Source organism: Micromys minutus, assembly GCF_963924665.1.
Source record: "Micromys minutus genome assembly, chromosome: 4".
NCBI lineage: Eukaryota > Metazoa > Chordata > Mammalia > Rodentia > Muridae > Micromys > Micromys minutus.
The window spans coordinates 84,046,025-84,068,874 of NC_137973.1; the positions used below are offsets into that span (position 1 = coordinate 84,046,025).

The window sequence follows — 22,850 nt, forward strand, 5'->3', positions numbered from 1 at the left end:
ACATTTTCGCACGCAGCCGCCAGCACCTTGCATTGAGCTCATAAATAATGGCCCGCTCCTGTAGAGCACCATCTGCCTAATAGAGAAAAATGTTCTTCATAATTAGGAAATTCTTCTTATTATTTAATATTTATTGAACACCCACAATGTGCTTGGCAGCAAAAAACACCAGAAGCCCTCTGCCCATCCAGCACCCTCCTGCTCAGGAAGTAGGGTGCGCCAGTTTGACAGCAGTTTCTGGTCTTCTGACATTTTCTATATTTGCTTCCAGGCGACAGGGCTGCAAGTGGCTCTTGCTTTCCCCTGATTCAGGCAGGACGCTGAGCAACGGGATGAGTCTCATTGCAGGTCAAGGGAAGGGAAGAGAAGGGTCATCACAGCTCCACGGAGCACAAACAAGTAAGCCTTGCTTCACTCGCTGGCAGAAGAAACGCTCATGCACTCCTAAGTGAAGCTGACAGTGTCTGGTGCAGCCTGACCAAAGAGGACAGACACAGGGGAATGCAGAATGTGGCTGCAGGTGGCGTCCACAGTCAACAGGGCAAAATCTAGTACCCCAGAGAGGAGCATCCTCTGGGCGAGCCTTGATTACACTGAGGTAGAAAGACCTGCATGCTGTGGATGCTGTGGGTGACACCACACCCTGCCTGGGATTCTGGACCTTATAAAAGTCGGGAGGGCGGGCTAAGCTCTAGCCTGTGGTAGTTGCTGCTTCTGTTCTGACTGTGGCTGGAATGTGAGCAGATGCTTCCATTTACTGATGCCCTGACCAAGTGTGGCTTGAACGGCGAGCTAAGACAAGACCTTTCCCTCATTAGTTGCTTTTGCAAAAGGATTTTATCACAGCAACAGGAAAAGGAACAACAAAAAAGACAAGCTAAGATGGATGTGTTGGGGAAATGCCTTTGAATCAGGAGCTACGCTTGGCTCGCCCATGCTCACCCGCAGAGGCTGTGCAGGCTACTCTGAGTGAACATCTAGGCTGGAAGAGCCATCTCAGTGCAATGCCATATACAACTTGGTTCATAAATGGGATGCTCAACAAAAAGAACTACCATAACAGACCATCCGCCTTTCTAGAAAATTCTACTCCATCTTCTCATATGCCTAATCAATAAAGAACTGAAGAAAACCATGTAGAGAGACTTCCCAGGACCACTGAATGACCTGTTCACGACAGAGGGCAGAACTGCACATCCATCCAGTGCAGCTTCTCTTTTTAATGAGAAATCAGTTTTATTACTACTTATTGAATACTTAATGTACAGATTTCCCCAGGAATCTAAATTCTAACCAGTTCTCTGCTGAGAATAGTAGTTTCTAGAAGAGGCTGCCGCCCTTTGTACCAGCGTCTCACTCCTTCAACCTTTAAAAACGACGAGCTTCAATGTGCTTCCTTCCCCTGCCTCTGCATGGGGGAGAGACACGGTAAATGGAAAAGAATGCTTGGATTTGCTGTCATCACGAAGGGCTGCTCAGCCGGCTGGATGAATCTGACAATGAGGTGTTACCCAGTACCTTAAATCATGGGTGTACATCTTAAGATAACTACCTTGTGTGGATAATTCAAGCCACGGAGAAACCACGCAGCAGCAGAGGTAAGGCTGTGAGAAGCACAGTGTCCAAACAGTGGTGAACGGAACTTCAAAGGGGTGTGACCGGAAAACGGAACTGCAAAGGGGTGTGACCGGAAGGAAGAGCAGGACAGAGAGGACGCGAGAGCTCGTGCACTGTTAGGGAAATAAACACCCGAGGAGCCAAACAGGGACTCGAGAGCAGACTAAGCGCACACCCATGTGTCCATGCTCCGCTCAGGAGCCGGGACAGAGTAATCAGTCTCTCTACAGTGATGAAGAGCTGCGCCCTCACACACTAACGAGCAGCATCTGGCATGCCTGCAGAGGGGCGCTCACTTAAGACAGTGACAGAGGAAATGACAACGCTGCATGGACATTCCACACTGAGCTGAAGGCCCCCAACCATTAAAGTATCAGAGAAAAGCATTTTCTACATTTACACAACACTGCGCCAGTGGTAAGGGTTTTCATACAACTGAGTTAGGTTCACACAGCTACATTTCCACTAAATATAGGTAAAATAACTGATCATTCTGTCTCCGCACAGACCCTCTCCATGTGGACTGAGAACCCGTGCAGCACTGCCCGGCCTTTTCCTAGAAAGACGGAGCTCGTGAGATGAGCTGTAGTCCAGAAATGTCAAGCAGCGCACTCTAGCGAGAGCCGGCACTGTACAGCTCCTGGGTGAGCCTGGCCTAGGCTCACACTTTAGAACCACTGTTCTCACAACTCAGGAAGAGAACGGTGCTGTCCTTACCGAGAGCAAGTCAATCTGCCAATCTAGCCAATGACATTCTAACAAGACCATATATTAAAGAATGAAGATCAGTCGAGGTAAGTAAAGCGGTGTTTCTTTTGAATAACACAACTCCTAGCATTTCCAAACTAGCAGTCTCTGCAGGACGAAACCCACTGGTTTCCTACACACGTTTGAGTCTCTCCTTGGAAGTGTGCAACTCTTGCTTTGTTTTCCAGCTACTCGAGTGACCCTATAAATCTGGTTTTACAAGGTCACCTAGATCTCTGTTTGTCTATCTCTGAGTCATTCACCACCAAAATAATTATTGATTATTTATTGTATAACAAGCATTATTTGAGGTCCTTGGTCTGCATTAGTGTGCAAAATAGCGAACCCTTCCCTTAAAGAACAGGTGTCACAGGAGGAGATACAAACAACAGAAATAAGCGAGGAAGTAAAGGAATACATCATAGAACACAGTAGATTTGTAAGGCCATGATGTAAAACAAGGAAACATGGAACAAGGTAAGAGTTGGGCATGCCGGACTTAAGATGTTCATGTTTCTGTTCCAGGTGTTATAGTCAGCTCACTGAGCTGGCTCTTCACATGTGAAGAAGGGTATCCTGCCACTGAGCTAGAGCTACGGTACCCAACACAGGCGTGACAGGTGCCTAGGGTGACAAAGCAAAGGGAATCGGGTGTTAAGTCAGATATATGTAAACCAGGGTCTCAACAGAAACACTGCAAGTCCTTAGGGAAGCTGGCTTGGCTGTGAGTGTGGCTCCATTGGTGGATGGAAGCCCTGAGCTTGACCTTAGTGCCACATATAACACATGTAGTGGTGACACCCGTGTGTGACTACAGACCACATAGGACACAGCAGCAAGAGAGCAAGGACAAGGGCATCTTGGCTACCTGGCAAGTTGTAGGCCTGCTTAGCCTTGTCCCAACTACATTAAAACTCACAACAATATGAAGATATGAATTCAGTTTTAAAATATGAAAGCAGAGGGCTATCACAGGTTTGACCAAAGAGGGGAATGATCTGAATTGTATAGAAAATATTTTTTTCAATAATTTCCCTTCAAATGTGAGACACAAAACCTATCAATACAGATGACTGGAGATACGGCTGCCATTTTTCCTTTTCTCTAGGCTCATCATGAAATTATTTAAAGTGCTCCCACTGTAATAAGTTACAGCTTTCCTGTCAAAGAAGACAATGTTATGTATATGCATATGTCCGTGTATGTATGTATGGTTTAGGACAGCTAAGAGGCATACCTGGAGAACACATCCCAGATGCTTTTGTTAGTGGCTTTAGTCTTGGGTCTCTTGTTTCTGCTCTGGATGTCTGTGACATCTGCCTCCTGAGGATGAAGAGTAGTGATGGGTTCAGGTTCTCTGGGTGGGTCTGTTCAGGAAGCAACTGGCAGCTAAGGGAATTGTGAGCGAAATTTTAGGACCTGCCTTACCACTGTTCAGAAACTAAAATAGAAGCCTGCCTTTGAAGAATGGATCTGTCAGCGACTTATTACAAACTCAGCACCCAGCCATGAAAACCCTAGAAAAAGTATCAGATTTGCCAACCTTCGGCTAAGACAGTACGGGTGGTCTCTCTGAATAGAACCGTAGAGACTTTTCTGTCGGAATCCAGCCCTACAATTTATCCGTTCAACGTTGCTGTGAGCCACCTACATGACCTAGAACTGCTCATAAACAACAAAGGGATTTCTAGGTTGTTTTTTTCAGTAATGGGCATTGGACCTAGGGCCTTGAACACACCAGGCAAGCTCTCTCCCACGAAGCTCTGTCTAGCCAAGAAAAGAATTTTTTTGAACTAAAAAAAATGTATTGGGCAGGATTTGTATTCATTTATCCATCCATTAAATATTTATTGGATGACTATTAGGTCAAGCAGTCTATGGTGCTTGGGCAAACAAATATATAGGAACTGGGACCCTTCCAAGGAGTTTGTGGAGCACGTGAGCCTTAAGCATATGAAAACAGGAGCCTAAGAAGCTAAGGGTTTTCAGAGTAAGTACTCCAACCAATGGCCACTCTCACAGCTAGGGAGAAATGTTTTCAGAAGGAAGGCCCCACCCCACAGAGGCCATGTGCAGACTCCAGCACTCTGCCTGCTGCGCGGTGCTCACCTCACAAGATCAAGTGCAGAAAGAAAAACAAACGAAAACCCATTTTTTCAAAACCTGGTTTTGTTCTTTTTTAAAGATTTATTTTACTTTAAATTATGTGTGCATGTATGTAGGGGGGCATGCATGGGAGGCAGGTGACTGTGGCAAACAGGCGTCAGATCCCCCCGGAAGCCGACTTTACAGGGTTAGGAGCTTGTCTGACGTGAGTGCTGGGAACTGAACTCCAGTTCTCCACAGTGGCAGCACATGTCCTAACTACTGAGCCACCTCTTCTGTCCTCGGCTCGATTTCTAAAAGAACACAGAGAAAGAGACTGTTTTCGGCTCACAGATCTCAACTCCCTCAGTGGTGACCTAGTCTAGATGAGAGCAAGACAGTCCGTGAAAGTTAATAAATATATGGCCAGATGAAATTCAAAGAACAGAAGTAGGGAGGTGACTGTGACGCCAAACTGTGAAACAAACAAGTACCCTTTTGAGGACTGGAAAGCTCCTTTCTAGACTCTGTTCGCACGGCGCCCCGCCCCACGGCGCCCCGCCCCACGGAGGCAGCACCAACAGTGCTCCTAAGCTGCTCTGTGGAGACTGACGTCCAGCACAACTGTCTACTGGGACTTTCTGCATAGCATAATCTCTCCACCCAACTCTGTCTCTCTTTCTCTCCCATCGTGTGTGAGTGTGTGTGTGTGTGTGTGTAAAAGAGTGTATATGGTGTTTATAAGTGTGTGTGAGCATGTAAGTGTGTGTGTATGGTGTAAGTGTGTGAGTGTGTGTATGGTGTGTGTGTGTGTATGTAAGTGTATGTGTAGTGTGTGTGTGTGTGTGTGTGTAAGTATCTGTGTAAGTGTGTGTATGCTCTGTGTAAGTGTGTGTGTGTTTGTGTGTGTGTATGTAAGTGTATGTGTAGTGTGTGTGTGTATGTGCTAAATACACAGAAGTTAGTACATCATAAATATCCATCCTCTGCTGCTGTTATTGAGAGATGTTAATCACAGGATTTTTAATCTCCAGCATCTGCACATTACAGAGGCACTGGACAGGCCACTTAGCAATGGAAAGCTGGAAGGTCTCTGAGCCTGGGTGCTTGTTAACACGGAGCCACAGTCCTAGGTGCCTCATTATACTTCGGTGACTTGGGAGTCCAAAAGGTCTGCCCACAACTGCTGTATGAACTCGGTGTTCCTGCCAAATAAATCAGCTAAGGAGGGGCCATTAATTCCACAAAGGTGCTTCGGAGCATTTTCAATGACAGTCTTTAAGAGGACAAAGAGAGGAAACAGTGTTTTTAATACCGTCTGTTCTCTCCAAGGCTTGCTCCACTTTTCGTGTTTCTCTTGGCCCAGGTTTTTCTGAGATTCAGAGCTATTTACTGAATTAGGAACAGCTAGACAACCCTGTCTCTGGAGTCAGCATACAAGGACAACACTTCTTTGGCTTTGGCTGACTAAGGCAGCTTCTACGCTTTGCTTGCGACCCTTCTTCCTACATGGTGCTCTTTGAAGCTTGTGCAGTGGTAGGGGGAGCTAATCCCAGATCCTCAGAGGGAACAGAAACTGGTTCCTCAACCTAAAAATTACTATGAGTTTGCAAACCCAACGGGTGAGAGCCAGAGCAAACAAAAGAAACTTTTAGAAATGACCCAGTAGAAAGAGTGAGTCCCAGGCTGCCCTTAAGATCCTGGCTACACAAGGGACTGTCACCACTGGATGAGAATGAGGGCTGGCGCATCTCTGGCTTCTCTTTCTCTAGTGGAGACTGAGTGTCAAGGACGGGGTTCTCTGGCAGAAAGGAGTCAGCAGAGAACTCCATATGTGCAAACCAGTGTCCCATGCCCTCTGAACTTCTTGGCAGTGGCTGTCATGTCCCCTGCTCCTAAATGGCTCTTAAAATGACTCACTCTCTCCTCAGCCTCTTTACCTGAGGCAGGACCATCATGAAACACAGTTCCATTCACGGCTAACTTTCATTAATTTCACCCATCCCCGAAGGCGGAGCCACACCGCTGCCAGCTAATTACGACCTATTTAGGGCAGCTAAGAGTCCTTTATCAGCCTAGAATTAGCTTTGCTCTTTTAATAGTGACTATAGCTTTCTCAATTATTAGTTAATTAAATAATGAGCCTACATCTGCCGACATGTTTCTGAAGTGGGAAGCACGCTTCAATTGCCCACCCACCAGAGGTTAGAGCACAGCACCCGAGTGCCCGCGGCCTTCTGGGGACTTGATATTCCCCGTGTGTCTATGAATGCCAGGCACACGTTCTCATCCTTCAGGAGACAGGGCACCCTGTGCCACTGTCAGCGCTGCAGTACCTCCAGGGGGGTTTCATCTTAAGATGTATTAGGTGAACACTGGCTGTCAGCACGCTGCTGTTGTATACGCATACCAATCATTCAAAATGGAAGGGAAGAGACATTTTGGTCAGAATGTTTTGAATATAAAAACCTTTCACTCCAAAGGTTGCTGGGAGGCAAGGAAGGTCTGCGGAATTCATAATCCTTGTTTACCAGAATGGCATTCGGTAAGAAGAGCCCTAAAGATAGCCAGTGTCGGACGATCAGAGGAGTCTAGAGAAAACTGGCTCATCATACAGAAAAGCTGAGGGTCCTTGCACCCTGGCTCCCAGGCTCCCCAACTAACACAAGAACAAACTCATTCCCCTTAGGTTTGAAAGACCCTCTCAATACACTCAAGGTTAGTGTAGCATTGTCCCGAGAAACGCAAGCATTTGAGCAATGCTCTCCCCATACCCCCCACACCTTTTCCCAGTAAGGAGTCTCATGAGAGAGGAAACCTCTGAGAAAATGAAAATATACCTAGCTAACACTTATTTATCAGGAATGAGGGGTGGCTGTGGCAGTTCAGACCCACACATGCACCACAGAGAGTATGGAGAAGCCAGGGAACAACTGTCAAGAACCAGTTCTCTCCTTCTACACTTGGGGCCCCAGAGATCAAACTCTGGTCTTCGGTGTGGAGACACGTTTATCCACTGGGCCATCTCACCAGCCCAAGGTTGCATTTTTCAATAAGACCTTTGATGACTGAAGAAACTGAGTATTTTCCTTCAAGAAACTGAACCTAATAATGTTTCTATATTTTTAAAATATAGAAATTTAAAAATTCATCTTAAATTACAGTGATGTCAACATTTTGACCTATAAATCAACAGAGATGTGAAACCTCCATTGGATTCGGACGGACTGGGGCGTTATCTCAGTTGTACAGTATTGGCCTGGCATGTCAAAGGTCATATCAAAGGTCATGAGCTGGATGACAACCAAACAAACACAAGGCAGAAGTGATGCTTGCTGATGAAGTCTGACTGTAAGAGTAGAAGAACTAAAACCGCGTTTCAACAAAAATAGACGTAAATGGAGCTCTGGTTCCCAAGTCCTTTGTGTGTGTGCCTACGTGTGCACAGCACAGCACCCACGCCTACTTAAAAGAAAATCATCACCATCTTTGGGGGGGCACGTCCCTGTACACACCAATGAATGCAGCCTTTTATACATTTAGCTCCCATGCCTTAAACATCTTTGGTGCACAGTTCCCGTAACAGGTCGGCAGTGATCGCATTGCTGACTTCCCATTACTTGAAGTTTACTGTGTATTGTAACGTAGAGCGAATGAGCAACTGCTCTACTTGGGGCCTCTGACTGGCAGCCTGCCAGGTGGAAGACATGGCAGTAAGACACTGTGAGACATGCATGTTAAAACAAAAGTCTGGTAGGCTCCATTTGAACCTGTGATGATCTTATCTATAGACAACACACAGCATATATTGGTTATAATCTATCTCTGCCCCACTCTAAGGCCCAAGAAAGAGAAACCCAGCCTTGAAACAATGGATGCCACAGTGCTGAGGTTCTGTTCTTCTAGCAGCTAGCAGAATCAAGGCTCTTCGGCGACTGAATACAGGCAGGAAGGTGTGTGTGGATGAGAGCTGACAACCCAACAATACTAGAAAGGAGGAAAACTATCTGTGACCTCTACTGAGCAGCAAAAGCATGCTAAGCCGATATGAAGAGGTTTCCAAAGGCTAAAACGAGACATTCAGAGCATCAGACATGCTTTAAAATAACCTGAGTTACTACACTACAGACATGCCTGACTGTTAGTCAGCATGAAAATACTAGAAGTTACAAACATGCAAGGAACTGAGGCACCAAAACCAGTCAGTGAGAGGCCGGTGCTGTCTTCTATCTCCTGGTAACCAAATGAGGCCAACTTTCTCTCTATAAAAAAGGGAAGATAAAACACCATCATGTTATAACCCTAATAAGCTCTTGACTCTAGACAGTTGCCATTAGTGGTTTCTACCATAAAAAGAGAAAACTATAAGGTGTACTTCTTTACAAGTATCACACGATGCTCTTGGCAATGGAATAAATATTAATTGGATCTGAATCCAGGAGTTCTCAATGCATATAAACCAGCGTAGAAGAAATAACATGAGGTGAAGTTAATAAAACTAACTAGATGGTAAAGCACCCAAGTGGCTGGGTTTCTTCAGTGCAAAGTGGTGTAGGGAAATAGTTTTTTTCTGTTAATACACACATCGGAAATACATCGTGCAATTACCATACACGAACCATGTGCTAATCCTGATCTGAACGAATGTTTAAATCACATGTACAAGACAACCGTTGACCGCTGCAAGCCAAAGGGACACGTAACACTACGAAGGGCATGTTTGTATCTAAGAACGATGTTGGTTTCTTTTGTCTTTTAAAAACATGCAGTAATATTTAAAAAGGGAATACAACAATGAGTGTGAGGTTCGCTTTAAGGTAATGCCGGGGAAGCAGACAGTGTGTGTGGGATGCAGCTGAACTGAGACTGAGTACCTGAGGTAATTCCTCAGGCTTAGGGTCAGCTCTACAGACATGAACACACTCCCAGTCTCTGTGAGTTTGACATTCTTCTTATAATAAGTTTTTAAAAGTCATTGTTGAGGCTGTGAAATTGGCTATGTCTAAGAATCATTACTGCAGACCCAAACCTCCGTTTTAAATCTCCAAAGCATATGCAAAAGCTGGCATGGCCCTGAATGTCTATAACCCCAGAACTGAGTCCTCTGAGCCACTGCACAGTCAGCTTGGCTGAAATGGTAAGCCCTGGCTCAATAAAAGACCATGTCTCAGGCAATAAGGTCTACAGTGACTGTCAGGGTTTTCCTGTCTTGAATAGACACCATGACCAAGGCCACTCTTGTAAGGACAACATTTAATTGGGGCTGGCTTACAGGTTCAGCGGGTCAGTCCATTATCTTCAAGGTAAGAACGTGGCAGCATCCAGGCAGGCATGGTATAGGCAGAGCTGAGAGTTCTACACCTTCATCTGAAGGCTGCTAGTGGAAGACTAGCTTCCAGGCTGCTAGGACAAAGCCCACCACAGTGCCACACCTACTCTAATAGGCCACCCTATTATACAGGGCCACTCCCTGGGCTGAGCATATACAGACCAAAGTGACAGGAAAACACCAGGCCTGTATTTCTGATTTCTACATGTGTGCATGTGAACATACATGCTACACATAACCACAGTCAGAGATATTGTCTGGAATTTGTCATTGTGTGCCAGAGAAGGACGAAAATCATTACAGTCGGGACAAGCAAGGCTAGATTTAAGTTGAAAGCCTTTGAGGTCATTTTGGTCAACAGGAGGCTGAGCAGCTTGATTCTACCTATCAACCCTTCAACAGAATCCTGAGAATGTGTGCCATTTAATTCTCCTGTCTATGGCAGCCAGGAAAATGGCACTAAGTAGAAAAGGAGAGAGAGAGAGACAGACAGACAGACACAGAGACAGAGACACAGAGAGAGATAGCATAAAAATAGAGGACAACAACACACTTGTGTTCATTGTGGGTGTCAAGGCCAACAAGAACCAGATCAAACAGGCCGTGAAGAAACCCTATGACACTGATGTAGCCAAAGTCAATAAGCTAATAAGGCCTGATGGAGAGAAGAAGGCGTTCGCCCGCTTGGCTCCTGAGTATGATGCTCTGGATGTTGTCAACAAGATTGGGATTCTCTAAACTAAGTCTTGATGGCTAATTCTAAATATACACCTTTTTTTTTCACCATAAAAAAACAAAACCATTTGACCTTTAAAAGAAACTTAGCTTTGTTAACCCTGTTGATAGATATCTGCAAATTAATTTTGCTAATAACCGGCTTTTCCTCATCACAGACATAGAAAACACCCTCTGACGCCACTTGATAATTGCTCCACAACCTCACATTTGTGAAAGCGCCCATGAAAGTTCACGGCAAAGGCCAACATGCATGAGCTCCACCACCAAATAGCACACACTAAGTTCTTCTCTGATACCCCCAAATGATCCCCAGGCATATCATTGTACTGGGGGATACCCTAAGGGACAGCTGTGATGAAAAATACATCTAATTAATTTCATTGCTCGGGGCTAGTGAGAGACTGGAGGTTTCAGAAGCCCCTGGAGAACAGTCAGTTTGTATGGACGGTGTTATGCGTGAGTGTAGTTCTTGCAAACACCAGGTCTGCTTATCCCCACTGCCTGTCCCTTGGAATTGCCTATGCCACACTAATTTAGATCTAGCCTTCGAGGTTTTTCTTACAGAAGAGGGGCTCCTATTACTGTGTTGCTCTGTTTTGTATTTTGGGTCAATTTGTATTTTAAGGGCTCAGAAGTAGAAATCGGAAAGTGAAAATCAGTCCACATTATCAACTGGTCCACCTGAGTGCGTGTGTGTGTGTGTGTGTGTGTGTGTGTGTGTGTGTGTGTGTATGTGTGTGTGTGTGTATGTGTGTGTGTGTGTGTGTGTGTATGTGTGTGTGTGTGTGTATGTGTGTGTGTGTGTGTGTGTGTGTGTGTGTGAGTGCGTGTGTGTGTGTGTGTGTGTGTGTGTGTGTGTGTTATGCTCCTGATTGCGAAGGTTAAAAAGGCACCCTTTTGGGTGGAAGTGGGGGATAGTGAGCTGGAAAAACAGACCGTAACCCCCACCCTGCCACGACTGGTAACTCATAATAAGCACGGAAATCACACCTGGAGAGAGCAAAACCCAACCCCCCACAAACACATGCCCAACAGTTACAACTTCCTGCTCAATAATATTGAGCAGTAAAAGACAGGCATGCAGACTGGGGAAGTCAGAATGTTAGTGCTGCAATTACACTTGATGCTCAATTTATTCACAGTATTGCACAAATAAGCAAAATTCACATATAATTCAAAACTGCAGGCACAGGTTTCCTGATCTTCTTCAGCGATTCTTTATTAGTGTGGAGTATCAGCCAAGATTGATCGGTCTGTCATTTTGTTTCCCTCGCGTGGACTGGTTGTCTTTGTAAAGAGACGGAAAACCAGCAGATGGTAGAGCTGCCTGAGAGGTTTGGCTACGAAGGCTCTGGGAGAGGAAGAGGAAGATGGGGAAAGGGGGAATGAGAGGAAGGTTCAAGCAAAGAGGATGAGGACAGAGTCCGGGACAGAAACGCACACATGACACTAAAAGGTAGTTTGGGTTTTGGATAAATGAATGAAGGGTATTTATACTGCATGTCTCTTTAAGAATCCTAGTCCTGGTGGTTTTTAAATTGTACATTTCCTTTTTAAAGAAGATTAATTTATTTGTTTTGTGTATGTGAGTACTTTGTCGCTACCTTCAGACACACTCGAAGGCATCTGATCCCATTACAGATGGCTGTGAGCCACCATGTGGCTGCTGAGAATTGAATTCAGAACCTCTAGAAGAACAGTCAATGCTCCTAACCATTGAGCCATCTCTCCAGCCTCAGGAATACGTAATTTCAATACAGTATTTTGTTTAGTGTATTGGATACTAAAGTTCAACATTCAGGAAAACAGGGTATGTAAAAAGCTGCGCAATCACTAGAAGACCAATAGTCTGTTCTATCTCTGGTCTCGGGGGGAGGAGAAGCCACCATTTCTATGCATTAAATTTCTGAAATTCCTGAGTATTTCTGTCGTAAAGACTTCTTCAAGCCAAAAATCTGATTTAATCAATATCAAATTGAGCTACCCAGGAAGAGATCGAAAGACCTTCTAGAGAACTATCCGCCATTTCTCAGAGCTTCAAGCCAATTAAAACGGAGAGGAGAGAAAGCATGGGCCTCCTTGTTGGCTCATGAACTAATATAGCAACTGAAAACATGCAGTGATCGGTTTAAAAAAGTAACTGTGTCCACTTAGAGACGGCAAAGGGCCTCGGCGAAGATGTGCCATCAAAGACGGTAAACAACAATGGCGCCGCTTCAGAGGGCTCACCTGTCTTTCCCAGTTTCGTCCTTAAAAATTCCATCACAGTACGTCATGCGCTGCTCTGTGGTCACGTAGATCTGCGCCTTTGGATAGGCGTCGACTGTCTTCTTCAACATGTTGTACACGATGCCGTTCCCATCCTTCCTCATGTTTCGGAAAGGGCCCCAAATGACGTAAATGGTTGCGCTTGCTTCCTTGAAAAAGTAGTCAGGATTTTTAAGCAAGAGAGGGACGCTGGTGTGTGACACCACTCGGACCATTGTCATGTACCCGACATCTTCCTCGAAACCCTTGGTGGGGGCATTGTTCATTCTCCAGATGCAGGATGCGTGGTCTATCTCCTCCCCCACCTTCTGTCCAACCATCTGACCAGAATTTGACACGACGGCGCAATGGTTACAGTTCAGTTGCAAAGGCTGAAAAAGAGAAAAATGAAGAGTGTGGTCAACTGAGTTCTTGAGAAGCCAAAATGTCATTACTGTACAATTACTGAGTATGAGGTCATCTCTGACCCATCTCTACTGTCCAGTCTCTGCGACAGGTGTAGCTTTTATTGGACCTGAGCTTGTATTAGAAAAGTAAACACATTCTGTTGAAAAGATGATTTGACTTTCTGTATCCCTGAGATAGTTTAAATTATGTGGAGAAACAGTCATTTCTTTTCTCTCTAAATGATGAATTTTATACATTTAGACGCATAATTCCCAGAGAAATAAGAAAGTATGAAGCTATTGATGTTTATGATAAGGATGGTGGCTATAAAAGAAACTCCAGTGGTACATACCTAGGCATGCATTTTGAACTTTGGTGGTATGTGTGCACGGGTAGGAGCAGGCGACAGTAATGTGAAGAAGACAGGCACAGCCAGACCCACCTACAGCAGCTGAAGTCTTATGCTAATATTTAAAAATCCCCAGAAATCATATTAATGTGCCTCTGGGCTTACACTGGTTTTAGGTGGACAAGGTGAGGCCTCTCTTGAGACATGAAGAAACTACACAGTCTTTAGAGACCGAATGCGTGCGCATGGAGCTAACAATCACTTGGAAGTGCAACACTGATGTCCAGGGTATGTAGTTAATACCAGTTCCAATGGAGAAGCCAAGCCCACACCTTCAAACCCTGGTCCTCTAAGTCAGAACTTCTACGCCTATTTTATTCATTCATTCATTCATTCATTCATTCATTCATTCATTATTTATGTATGTGTGTGTCTCTTTATGTATAGCATATTCATGCAAATGCCTATGGAGACCAGGGGAAGGGAAGAGATCCCCTCTGTGGTTATAGGCTGCTTTGACATTCATGACATCTAAGCCATCTGTTGGCCCACTAAATATCTTCTAACTCACACAAAGGGCTCACTACTCTTAGCATTATCCTGTTTCCTTGGCTTCTACAATAACCACACACATTACTTTTGCTATTTCTTTCCCACAGGGAGACATTACTCCATCTTCCAAACAGAAAAAGTAACACTTTGGTGCCATTCATTCTTCTCGTCCATTTTCTATAAGGTTGCATTGTTTTGATCCTGAGTTTGAAACCAATTGTATTTTGTGCCTAATGGAGAACAGTTCCTCTCATACAGGGTCCGGCCCCACCTTTACTCCTGTCCCATCTCTGATCTAGACAGTGAACTCCTGTAAGATGGTGCCTTGCCTCTGACTTCAACAGTGACATATTAGCAGCTCAATTGTTAAAGCAGAAAATGCAAGATATAGGTTTAGAATAATCTATTAAGAGTGTGAACATTTTATATCCTTTTCTAAAAAATCCTTTGAGACCAATTTGTGGTACCCAAGTATTCTCAGATGTGTGGTCTTCTGATTGATTTAGCAGGCTACACTCTTAGAGAAAACTGCCTCTCCCTCTCCTAACAACTGTTCACAAGTCTGTTTCTAGGGAAGAGGAATGGACCGAGGAATAACTGGAGATGCAGGGTAAATGCAGTCAAAAACACATATGACACTCTCCAAGAAGTAATGTTTTAGTAAGAGTCTGAAAGCTGAGCTAAATACTAGGAAAAAATAGACTTTCCCATTTAGTTTAAAACTGTTGATTTAAGTGGAAAGAAAAAAGCAATCATGAGAAAAGGTCAACTAATCAGCAGGCTCTGTCCAGCTGTGACAATCAAGGTAAGAAAAAAAAAATGACAGGTAAAGCAACCCAGAAAAGCCACTTGAACAATCACCACACCGTTGCAACTGGTCACCTTTCACATTGATAGCATTCTGTCCAGCCGTTTCTGGGCGCCTCCCACACAGTGGGTATGTTCCAAGAGTTACAGCTGAGGTAGGAAATCACATACAAGAACGATGGAATGAAACGTAACTTGTACTTCTATACACACATACAATAAACACACCAGCATGCTGTATAATACATTAGAAGTTGATCAGTTCACAAAAGAGAAATGTGTGCAACACGGAAATTTCGGAGGTGCAAGCATGCATCCGAGTGTGTCTGTGTGTGAGCTGGGAGCGGCGAAGAAATGTTCGAAAGGCCCTGCTGAAACAATGTGTGAGAGTGAGGTAAAAGAACCGGCCATGAACTCAAAGACGTCAACAAGGCCGACTCCGGTGTGGTTGGCAAAGCTACCGCTAATCTTTGAGGCAGGAGGTGGTGAGAAAGAATGAGGTGCTCAGCACAGCCCATGCAGACAGCAAGTAGGTACCAGGGGCAAAAGAGAAATGGAAGACATGAACTGTGACTTAACAACTTTGGCCTTTTCATGGAAAGCTGGACCATTAGGGGAGGTTGAAACAGAGCAAGCGTTTGCTTCCACAGAGAAGAGAGGATGATGGGAAGACAAGAAGTGGTTCGGGTAAGCAGAGAGGCTGACAAACTTCTGGTTATGTTCTGGGTCGGTCCAGGCACTGGACGTGTGAAAAGCAGGGGAATGGGGTCAAGAGCAGCGTGGAGCTTCCACCACAGCCAGTGGAAACCGGTACAGCTTCCAGCTAGGATAAAGGGAAGGTTTCTAGGGATAAAACCAGGGAGGGAAAGCAAGAGTTTGTTTCCAGGGCAGGCAGGTGAAGATGCCGGAAGGAAAGACCACTGCAGTGTGTCTCTTAACAAACCAACTCAAACCGCTTTAAATGGTTGTGCTGTCTTGGTTATTAAAGTAACACAGACTCACTATGAAGAACTTGAAAAATTAAGAGGACAGAACTAGAGGTATTCACATTTCTATCATTCAACAATGATCACAAATATTTCACTACATTGTCCTTTTTCTATGTAGGCTGTTGTAGGAAGGTTGAAAAATTAGATACACACAATTAGGCAGCTTTGGTTTCCTTTCGTTTTCACGTTGATCTTTCCCATGTCAATAAATAATCCTTGGAGATGGTTTTAGTACCTGCTCATTGCTCAACCATTGATATGCCATAAGGCATCTATTTGCCAACTCTGGACATCCAGCTGTTGCCTGATTTATTTTCTACTATTTAAAAGCACTTTGATAAACATGTTTGTGCGTCCCAGAGTATTTTGAAGGCAACAGTTCCGGTGTTTGATAAACTTGTTTCCTTTGGTCTATTTACTCCGGTAGCATGTACACAATTGGCAAAGGCATCCCTGTAAGTTGTCACTACTAAGAGTCACAATAAAACATTGTGGACCTGCTGGATGAACAAGAGTCCCTTTGAGATGCCTCAAACCATCACGATCAGGGCTGTGGAGATCCCAAGTGCTTCTTGCTCTTGCACAGAGCAGTGTCTCAGTGCTCAACGCCCACATGGTGGTTCAACCACCTGGATCTCTGGTTCTATGGGGTCCTGTACCTGATTGTAGGCTCTGTGGCTACTCAGCATACTTCTAAAATACACGCATGTACCATAAAATGATACCATAAAAATGAATATTTGCAAAGACACCTCTGTGACCAAGAGGCATGATGGTGGATGCCGCAATCCAAGTATTTCAGAAGCAGAGGCAGGAGCATCATGAGTTCAAGGTTATCCTCAGTGATCTAGAGAACCTGAGGTTAGTCTGGTATACCCATTGCACTACCACACAAACGTGTTTGTGATAAAGAACTTGCCAATCACCTTGAAAAACTGCAGTAAGCAGCGAAGTTAGAAGAAGTCTGCCCAAAGTGGAGGAAGATTCAAACACTTGGACACAGGTTCTAGACCAGTTCCACCACAAACACTTCTTTAATGAAGGCTCAATAGAGTGACTTTGAGAATCACTGTTGTCTAAGGTGTGACCTTGTCCTTCAGAAGCTGACATTCTTTCAGACAATGTGGAAGAGTGCAGTCTTTGCTTTTGCAACTTTTGGTAGGGCCTGACTGCCATTTCTCAGCCATTACTCATAACGGAGTCCTCCAAGATCATGGAGGATTGTGTACATCAGTGTGTGTTGCTCTGACACCACCATGCACATGGGAAGCATGACCACTTTCCACTGTCCATCCCAACCCTTAAGTGGGCAATAAAACCGTATTTAGGTTTGGCCTCCACAGAGCTAAAAATCATCAAGAAAAGCCTTGGATGTGTTTTGTAAAATGTGGCAATTTGCATTGGGTTTCCCAGCCATTAGAATGAATTAGCCAGTTCTTCTGTAACATGGCTTAATTTGGCTAATAAGTACCAGCAGGCTGGTCTCACTTGACAGTTGTAACCTCTGAAAGTGATCCATTAAGACATCCCAATCTGTTCCATGACAACGCTGGGAAGCCACAGCTGTGCAGATTATGAGGTCAGCGACTGACTAACAACTCAAGGGCCAACAGCGGGGCCAACTGTTTGTTATTTGTGTGAAAAATATGTGCCGGAAGGAGAACAGGGCTTCCCCTGCGGTGGCTTTGGTTGCAGACGATGTCTTTGCTAGCCACTTCTTTTCACTGTCGACTGGATGACAGTGTCACCATGAGTCGTTAGTAATGCAAAACTTTCCAGTTTGCATGATTAGACCCAACTAGCCTTCTGAGTTCCTGGGTGAGGCACACATGCTCAGAGCTCCATTGACTGGAGCTTCAGGAACCATTTTTTTTTTAAGAACGGCAGAACTGGAGATGACAGGTAACAAGGGCTGGAAGCCCCAGGCTGCCAGAAGACTTGGAATGGTCCAGGGGGTGCATCCTTGTGTTTGACGGAACCGCCACACTATCAAGATCCATGATGAAGGGGAAGAAGAGACCATGTGCTCACGGTTGGCTGGCCATGGCCATCACCAGGTCATCCCATCTCTTTCACTAGCTCTGTCCCGTCTTTTGATCTCAGCTTCCTTTGGTAAGTGCATTGCTGATCTCGTTCATATCTGGTCTGGGAGACTTGAGTACAAATCTCTCTCTCTCTCTCTCTCTCTCTCTCTCTCTCTCTCTCTCTCTCTCTTCTCTCTCTCTCTCTCTGTCACTCACATGCACTCATACACACCCATGCACACACACACACACACACACACACACACACACATACACACACACTCACTCACTCACACACGTCTCCATGGTTTTGCTTTGCCTCGGTGAGCGATGCCTCCCTATTCCTAGACTAAGGGCCTGGATTTTCTGAGATGTCTGTTAAGTCTTATCTGATCCAATTCATCAACCTTCATCTTAATTTCAAATTCTTTTCAGTTGAATTGTCACTACTTTTTTTCCCCCATTAAAAATAATACCCCCCTTGGATCTTGTTTCCTGTATCAAACATCTCTTAAAATCTTTTGCTTGGGCGAAGAGCACCAGATATATCTAACTAATCCCTTCCTGGCAGCTATGGCACTGTTAAAGAAAACCCACAAGTGGGGGAAGGGTAAAGAGCTTGCTCGGAGTTTAAAACTCTGGAATTAATGTAAAGGCTTGGTGATACGAGTGTGTGTGTGTGTGTGTGTGTGTGTGTGTGTGTGTGTGTGTGTGTAATCCCAGCATTGAAGACACAGAAGCAGGCATATCGGCAGAGCTCACTGGCTTAGCCTACTTGGTGAACTCCAGCTTCCTCCCCCACCCTGAGAGAGAGAGACAGAGGGGGGGGAGGGAGTGAGGGAGGGAGGGAGGGAGGGAGAGAATTACAGCATTTCCTCTTGCAAAACGCTATCAACACCAAGTCATTATGCTTAGTTATAAACACCCAGTTGGGGAACCGTTAAAAGTTTGGTGACATCTATTGGACAACCAAAGGATGTCTCCATGCAGTTACTTGGAAGTTCCAGTCAGGGTAAGCTTTGATCTCTGTACCTAGCTCTGATGTGTGTGGGGAAGTTCTGTGGTCTGCAGTATCCATCCCAGGCTTCATCAGAGGCCTAAGGGCTTTCCTGGAAAAGCAAGACACCTCCCATCACAGTGATCCTTGGCGTTTGGTCTTCTACAAGGAAGAAGTGTCTCTACAATATTGATTGGGGCACAGGTGGGGTTGAGCCCACAAGAGGGAAACAGACTGAGAAAAATATGAGCACAGCTGTCCATCCTATCATGATTCAGGCCATTTCTTCAGAATTTATTGTGTTAATCAAACTTGATCTTCAAAATGGGTGTTTTAGTTGGTAGTTTTTTAGGCAGTGTGCTACTTTGTAGCCCTGGTTAATTGGAACTCACTGTGTAGACCCAGCCAGCCTTGGACTTAAAACAATCCGCCTGCCTCTGTCTTCTGGGTTCTGAAAAGACAGGCCTGGGCGACAATACCAGGATAACAAAAGACATTTTGTTTTGAGACAACGACTTGCTATGCAGCCTTGGCTGGCCAAGGACTCTCTATATAGACCAGGTTAGCCTCAAAGCCAGAAAGAGCCTTCAGTCTCTGCTTCCTAAGGACTTCCTAAGGAAATAGATTTTCTTTCATTTAGTTGATTTTTATTTTCTATTATAATGTTGAATAAATCAAGATGAACGTAATGTCCAATGGACAAAGTAGATGTGAGAACCTATGTTCTAATTCCAGTGCCAGGGAAGTGACCCGGTTTGACTCTGAGCACCACAGCTGGCCTAGAATATGTGGTAAGTTCCAAGCCAGCTACAGACTGGGAGATTCTACCTCAAAACAATGTGGACAGCTTCCCAGGAACTGTACCCAAGGGTGACCTTTGGTGTCTACATGCATGAATCTCCCACAGGTACATACTCATAAATACACATAGGCTCAAACACACACACAAAAAAAAAAAATGAATGTGTTGTCGGCCAAGAATTTCCTGAAAGTGAGGCAGAGTTGTGGTATGTCTCATCCTTTCCCGATGACCTGCCAGGGGATGGAGAATTCCTCAGGACGTTCCTATGAAGGAAGCAACTTCTCTATTCCAGCAATACCTCTTAAATGTTAAAAACACTTAGGTGTATTTTTCCCCTTAACATTTTCCATCTCTAATATGGCTGAAATTTTAATCTGCCATAAACTAATCACAAGCATTTTTGATTATCGTGTTTTGGATGGTCCTTTACATCTGTTTCTCCAATTTGCTTTCAAACCACTTCTTTCAGAAGAGCAGTGAGTTGTATTTCCTCTCTTCTAACAATGAGAGTATGAGCAGTGTCTGGGAGAAAAACAAAAGCATCACAGCAGATGCCGCTGCTGGATGCTGTCTTCCATCACCGGGTCCTTCCTCTTCCCACGGTTTCCCTAGTGAGCGCCCACTCCAGAAACGCACAGAGGCTAAGAGGTCAGGTTAGTCTAACTCAGGAGTCACTCCCTCCTCCAGACACGCAGATGCCCTACTTACACTGAAGGCTTCTCCCATGTGTATTTCCAATTTCATTCCTGTATCATACGCATGCGTACTTGACAGGCATGAAACTGGGTTGCTTTGAAGAAGACACCAAGGATGAGGGAATAAATTCCCAGAGAAGGTCCCAGGCTCTAGACAGGATGAGAGGGAGGTGCGGAGCATAGGTTTGTGAGTTCGTGCTGTTGCAATTATCAGCCTCAGCTCCCTGAGCTTACACAATGTGGATCAAGAATGGAGACTCTAGACGTCGCTTTACCAGTGTATTTTCCAATGGTTCCTCACTTGGGTAAAGTGGAAGAAAGGAGAAGGGAAGGGAAGGAAGGGGAGAAGAGAGGTCATCAGCAGTAAGAAAGGGGTAACAGGAAGGAAAGGGGAGAAGTAAAGGAAGGAGGGTAAGGGAGGGAGAGAGGGAAGAAGGGAAGACCAAAACTACTAGGTCACTTGGGTGTTTCCCAGTAAAGAGCGGCATTTCTCTTTATTTAGCCTTTGGCTTCCCTGCTCCTGCCTGTCTCCACTTAACCTCACACGAGTGTGCACACAGGGCACACCTGCTGTCTTTACCAGGTGGGTGGGCTAGCTCACTGTAGGCTAGCTCATTTTTCTAGGACCCCTTTCATCCTCCTCGCCAACCCTTCTGGGAAGTTCCGATTGCTTGACCCTTTTTGAATGATATATTAGGACAACTGCCAACCCTTTTACATTTTAATCAGTAAGAAGAATGAAATGCTTAACCTTTACTCTTTTCCCTCTGAACAGGCTTACAGACAATTAAAATCTGTGAAATAAAACCTACAAAACAGTGTGGCTTCCCTGGCAAAAAGGAATACTCGCGGCCTAAAGGTCACCTGTCAGCTACCTCCAGTCATTAAATCTCTGCATACAGCACTAACGTCGCTCTGTGGAAAACAAAGGTCAGAACATTAAATTATGAAACAGCCGGGATTAGAAAAGGTCACCAAAAAAAAAACTAAAGGAAATTTGACCAATCCTGCCAACGCTGAGCCCTGTCAGCTCGAAGAGGTGTTCGGGAAGAAACTCAGCAAGAACTCTCACCCCGCTCTCTACCTCAGCTCCAAGCCGAGTATGAACTTCCATTTACAGCTTGGAACCAAAAAACGGAACTTGTCCACATTAAATAAAAACAGGAGCGGCGATAAATATTTCAGGACAAAGAACAGAAAGCAAAGACCCTTCATGTCTGAATCTAGCCAGCCTAAATTATTAAAAGCAATGCTTTGCCTCACACTACCCTACGGGCAGCTTCATCTCAGTTGAAGCAATGTGATCTTAATGGGGAGACGGGGTCCTCATGTGATCTAATGGGGGACGGGGTCCTCATGTGATCTAATGGGGAGACGGGGTCCTTATGTGATCTTAATGGGGAGACGGGGTCCTCATGTGATCTAATGGGGAGACGGGGTCCTCATGTGATCTTAATGGGGGGACGGGGTCCTCATGTGATCTAATGGGGAGACGGGGTCCTTATGTGATCTTAATGGGGGGACGGGGTCCTCATGTGATCTAATGGGGAGACGGGGTCCTCATGTGATCTTAATGGGGGGACGGGGTCCTCATGTGATCTAATGGGGGACGGGGTCCTCATGTGATCTAATGGGGAGACGGGGTCCTCATGTGATCTTAATGGGGAGACGGGTCCTAACGCACCCTCAGTGTCTTACAGGACAGCCTGGGACTCGACGGTTGCTAATTTGCCACTTTAATGTTGAAACAAATGAGATCTTTGCTTTTCATCCCCCAGTTTGAACGAATCAGGACAAAGCACGTCGGACAAGCCGCAGGGACAGTCTCTCTCCTCGCTGTCATTTACTGCTTCTCGTCTCCCCTGTGCCTTTAGAGTTTGAGTCTTAGAAGCTGCGCCACATATAATGACGCCGACGGGGAATAGATTCTGCCTTTCTCCTCCTCCGTGTTCTTTTAGGCCCTTCCAGTGAGAGGTACACATTAACAATCTGGTATTGTTTTCATTGCTTGACAAAAAAAAATGTATTTTAATTTTTCCCTTGTTTCAGGAGTGATCAAGCAAGCTGTCTCCATCTTCTTGGAGTCACTTCTGTGTGCCAAGAAGCGGGAAGATTGTTCTAGAGAGAAATCCATTCAGCCAAGCCAGGTTGCCAGGCAGACTCTTTGTCCCTCCACAAAGCTGCACCTCACAGCCCCTGCAGCTTCCAGGAGCTGTGTGTTTAAATCACCCATGACGAGGAGCAGCACATAAAAATACAGATTTGATAACCCACTGTTTGGCTCCGACTCTCTCTGGATTTCGGATGTGGCATTTGCTTTGGTTTCTACCTGGTGGCATTATATCAAGACATAAAACTTAATACGGGGCTGCATAAAACCGTTAATGTCAAGAAATAATTCTACAACAGCCAACACAAAGCTGTGCTCTCGGTTGCCAAGGATGGCACATCCCCTTTAATTGAA

At 45.0% G+C, this 22,850-nt stretch overlaps 1 protein-coding gene across 1 annotated transcript in view; it reads right to left on the reverse strand.

The window, feature by feature from the left end:
- Positions 1-22,850, reverse strand: part of ST6GALNAC3 (ST6 N-acetylgalactosaminide alpha-2,6-sialyltransferase 3) — a gene marked incomplete at its 3' end in the record, with an annotated part of 474,240 nt that overhangs the window by 181,915 nt on the left and 269,475 nt on the right. Inside the window, exon 3 of the mRNA XM_080915383.1 lies at positions 12,746-13,155. Within this exon, the coding sequence (XP_080771509.1) occupies positions 12,746-13,155 (410 nt within the window). The remainder of the gene's footprint in view (positions 1-12,745; positions 13,156-22,850) is intronic.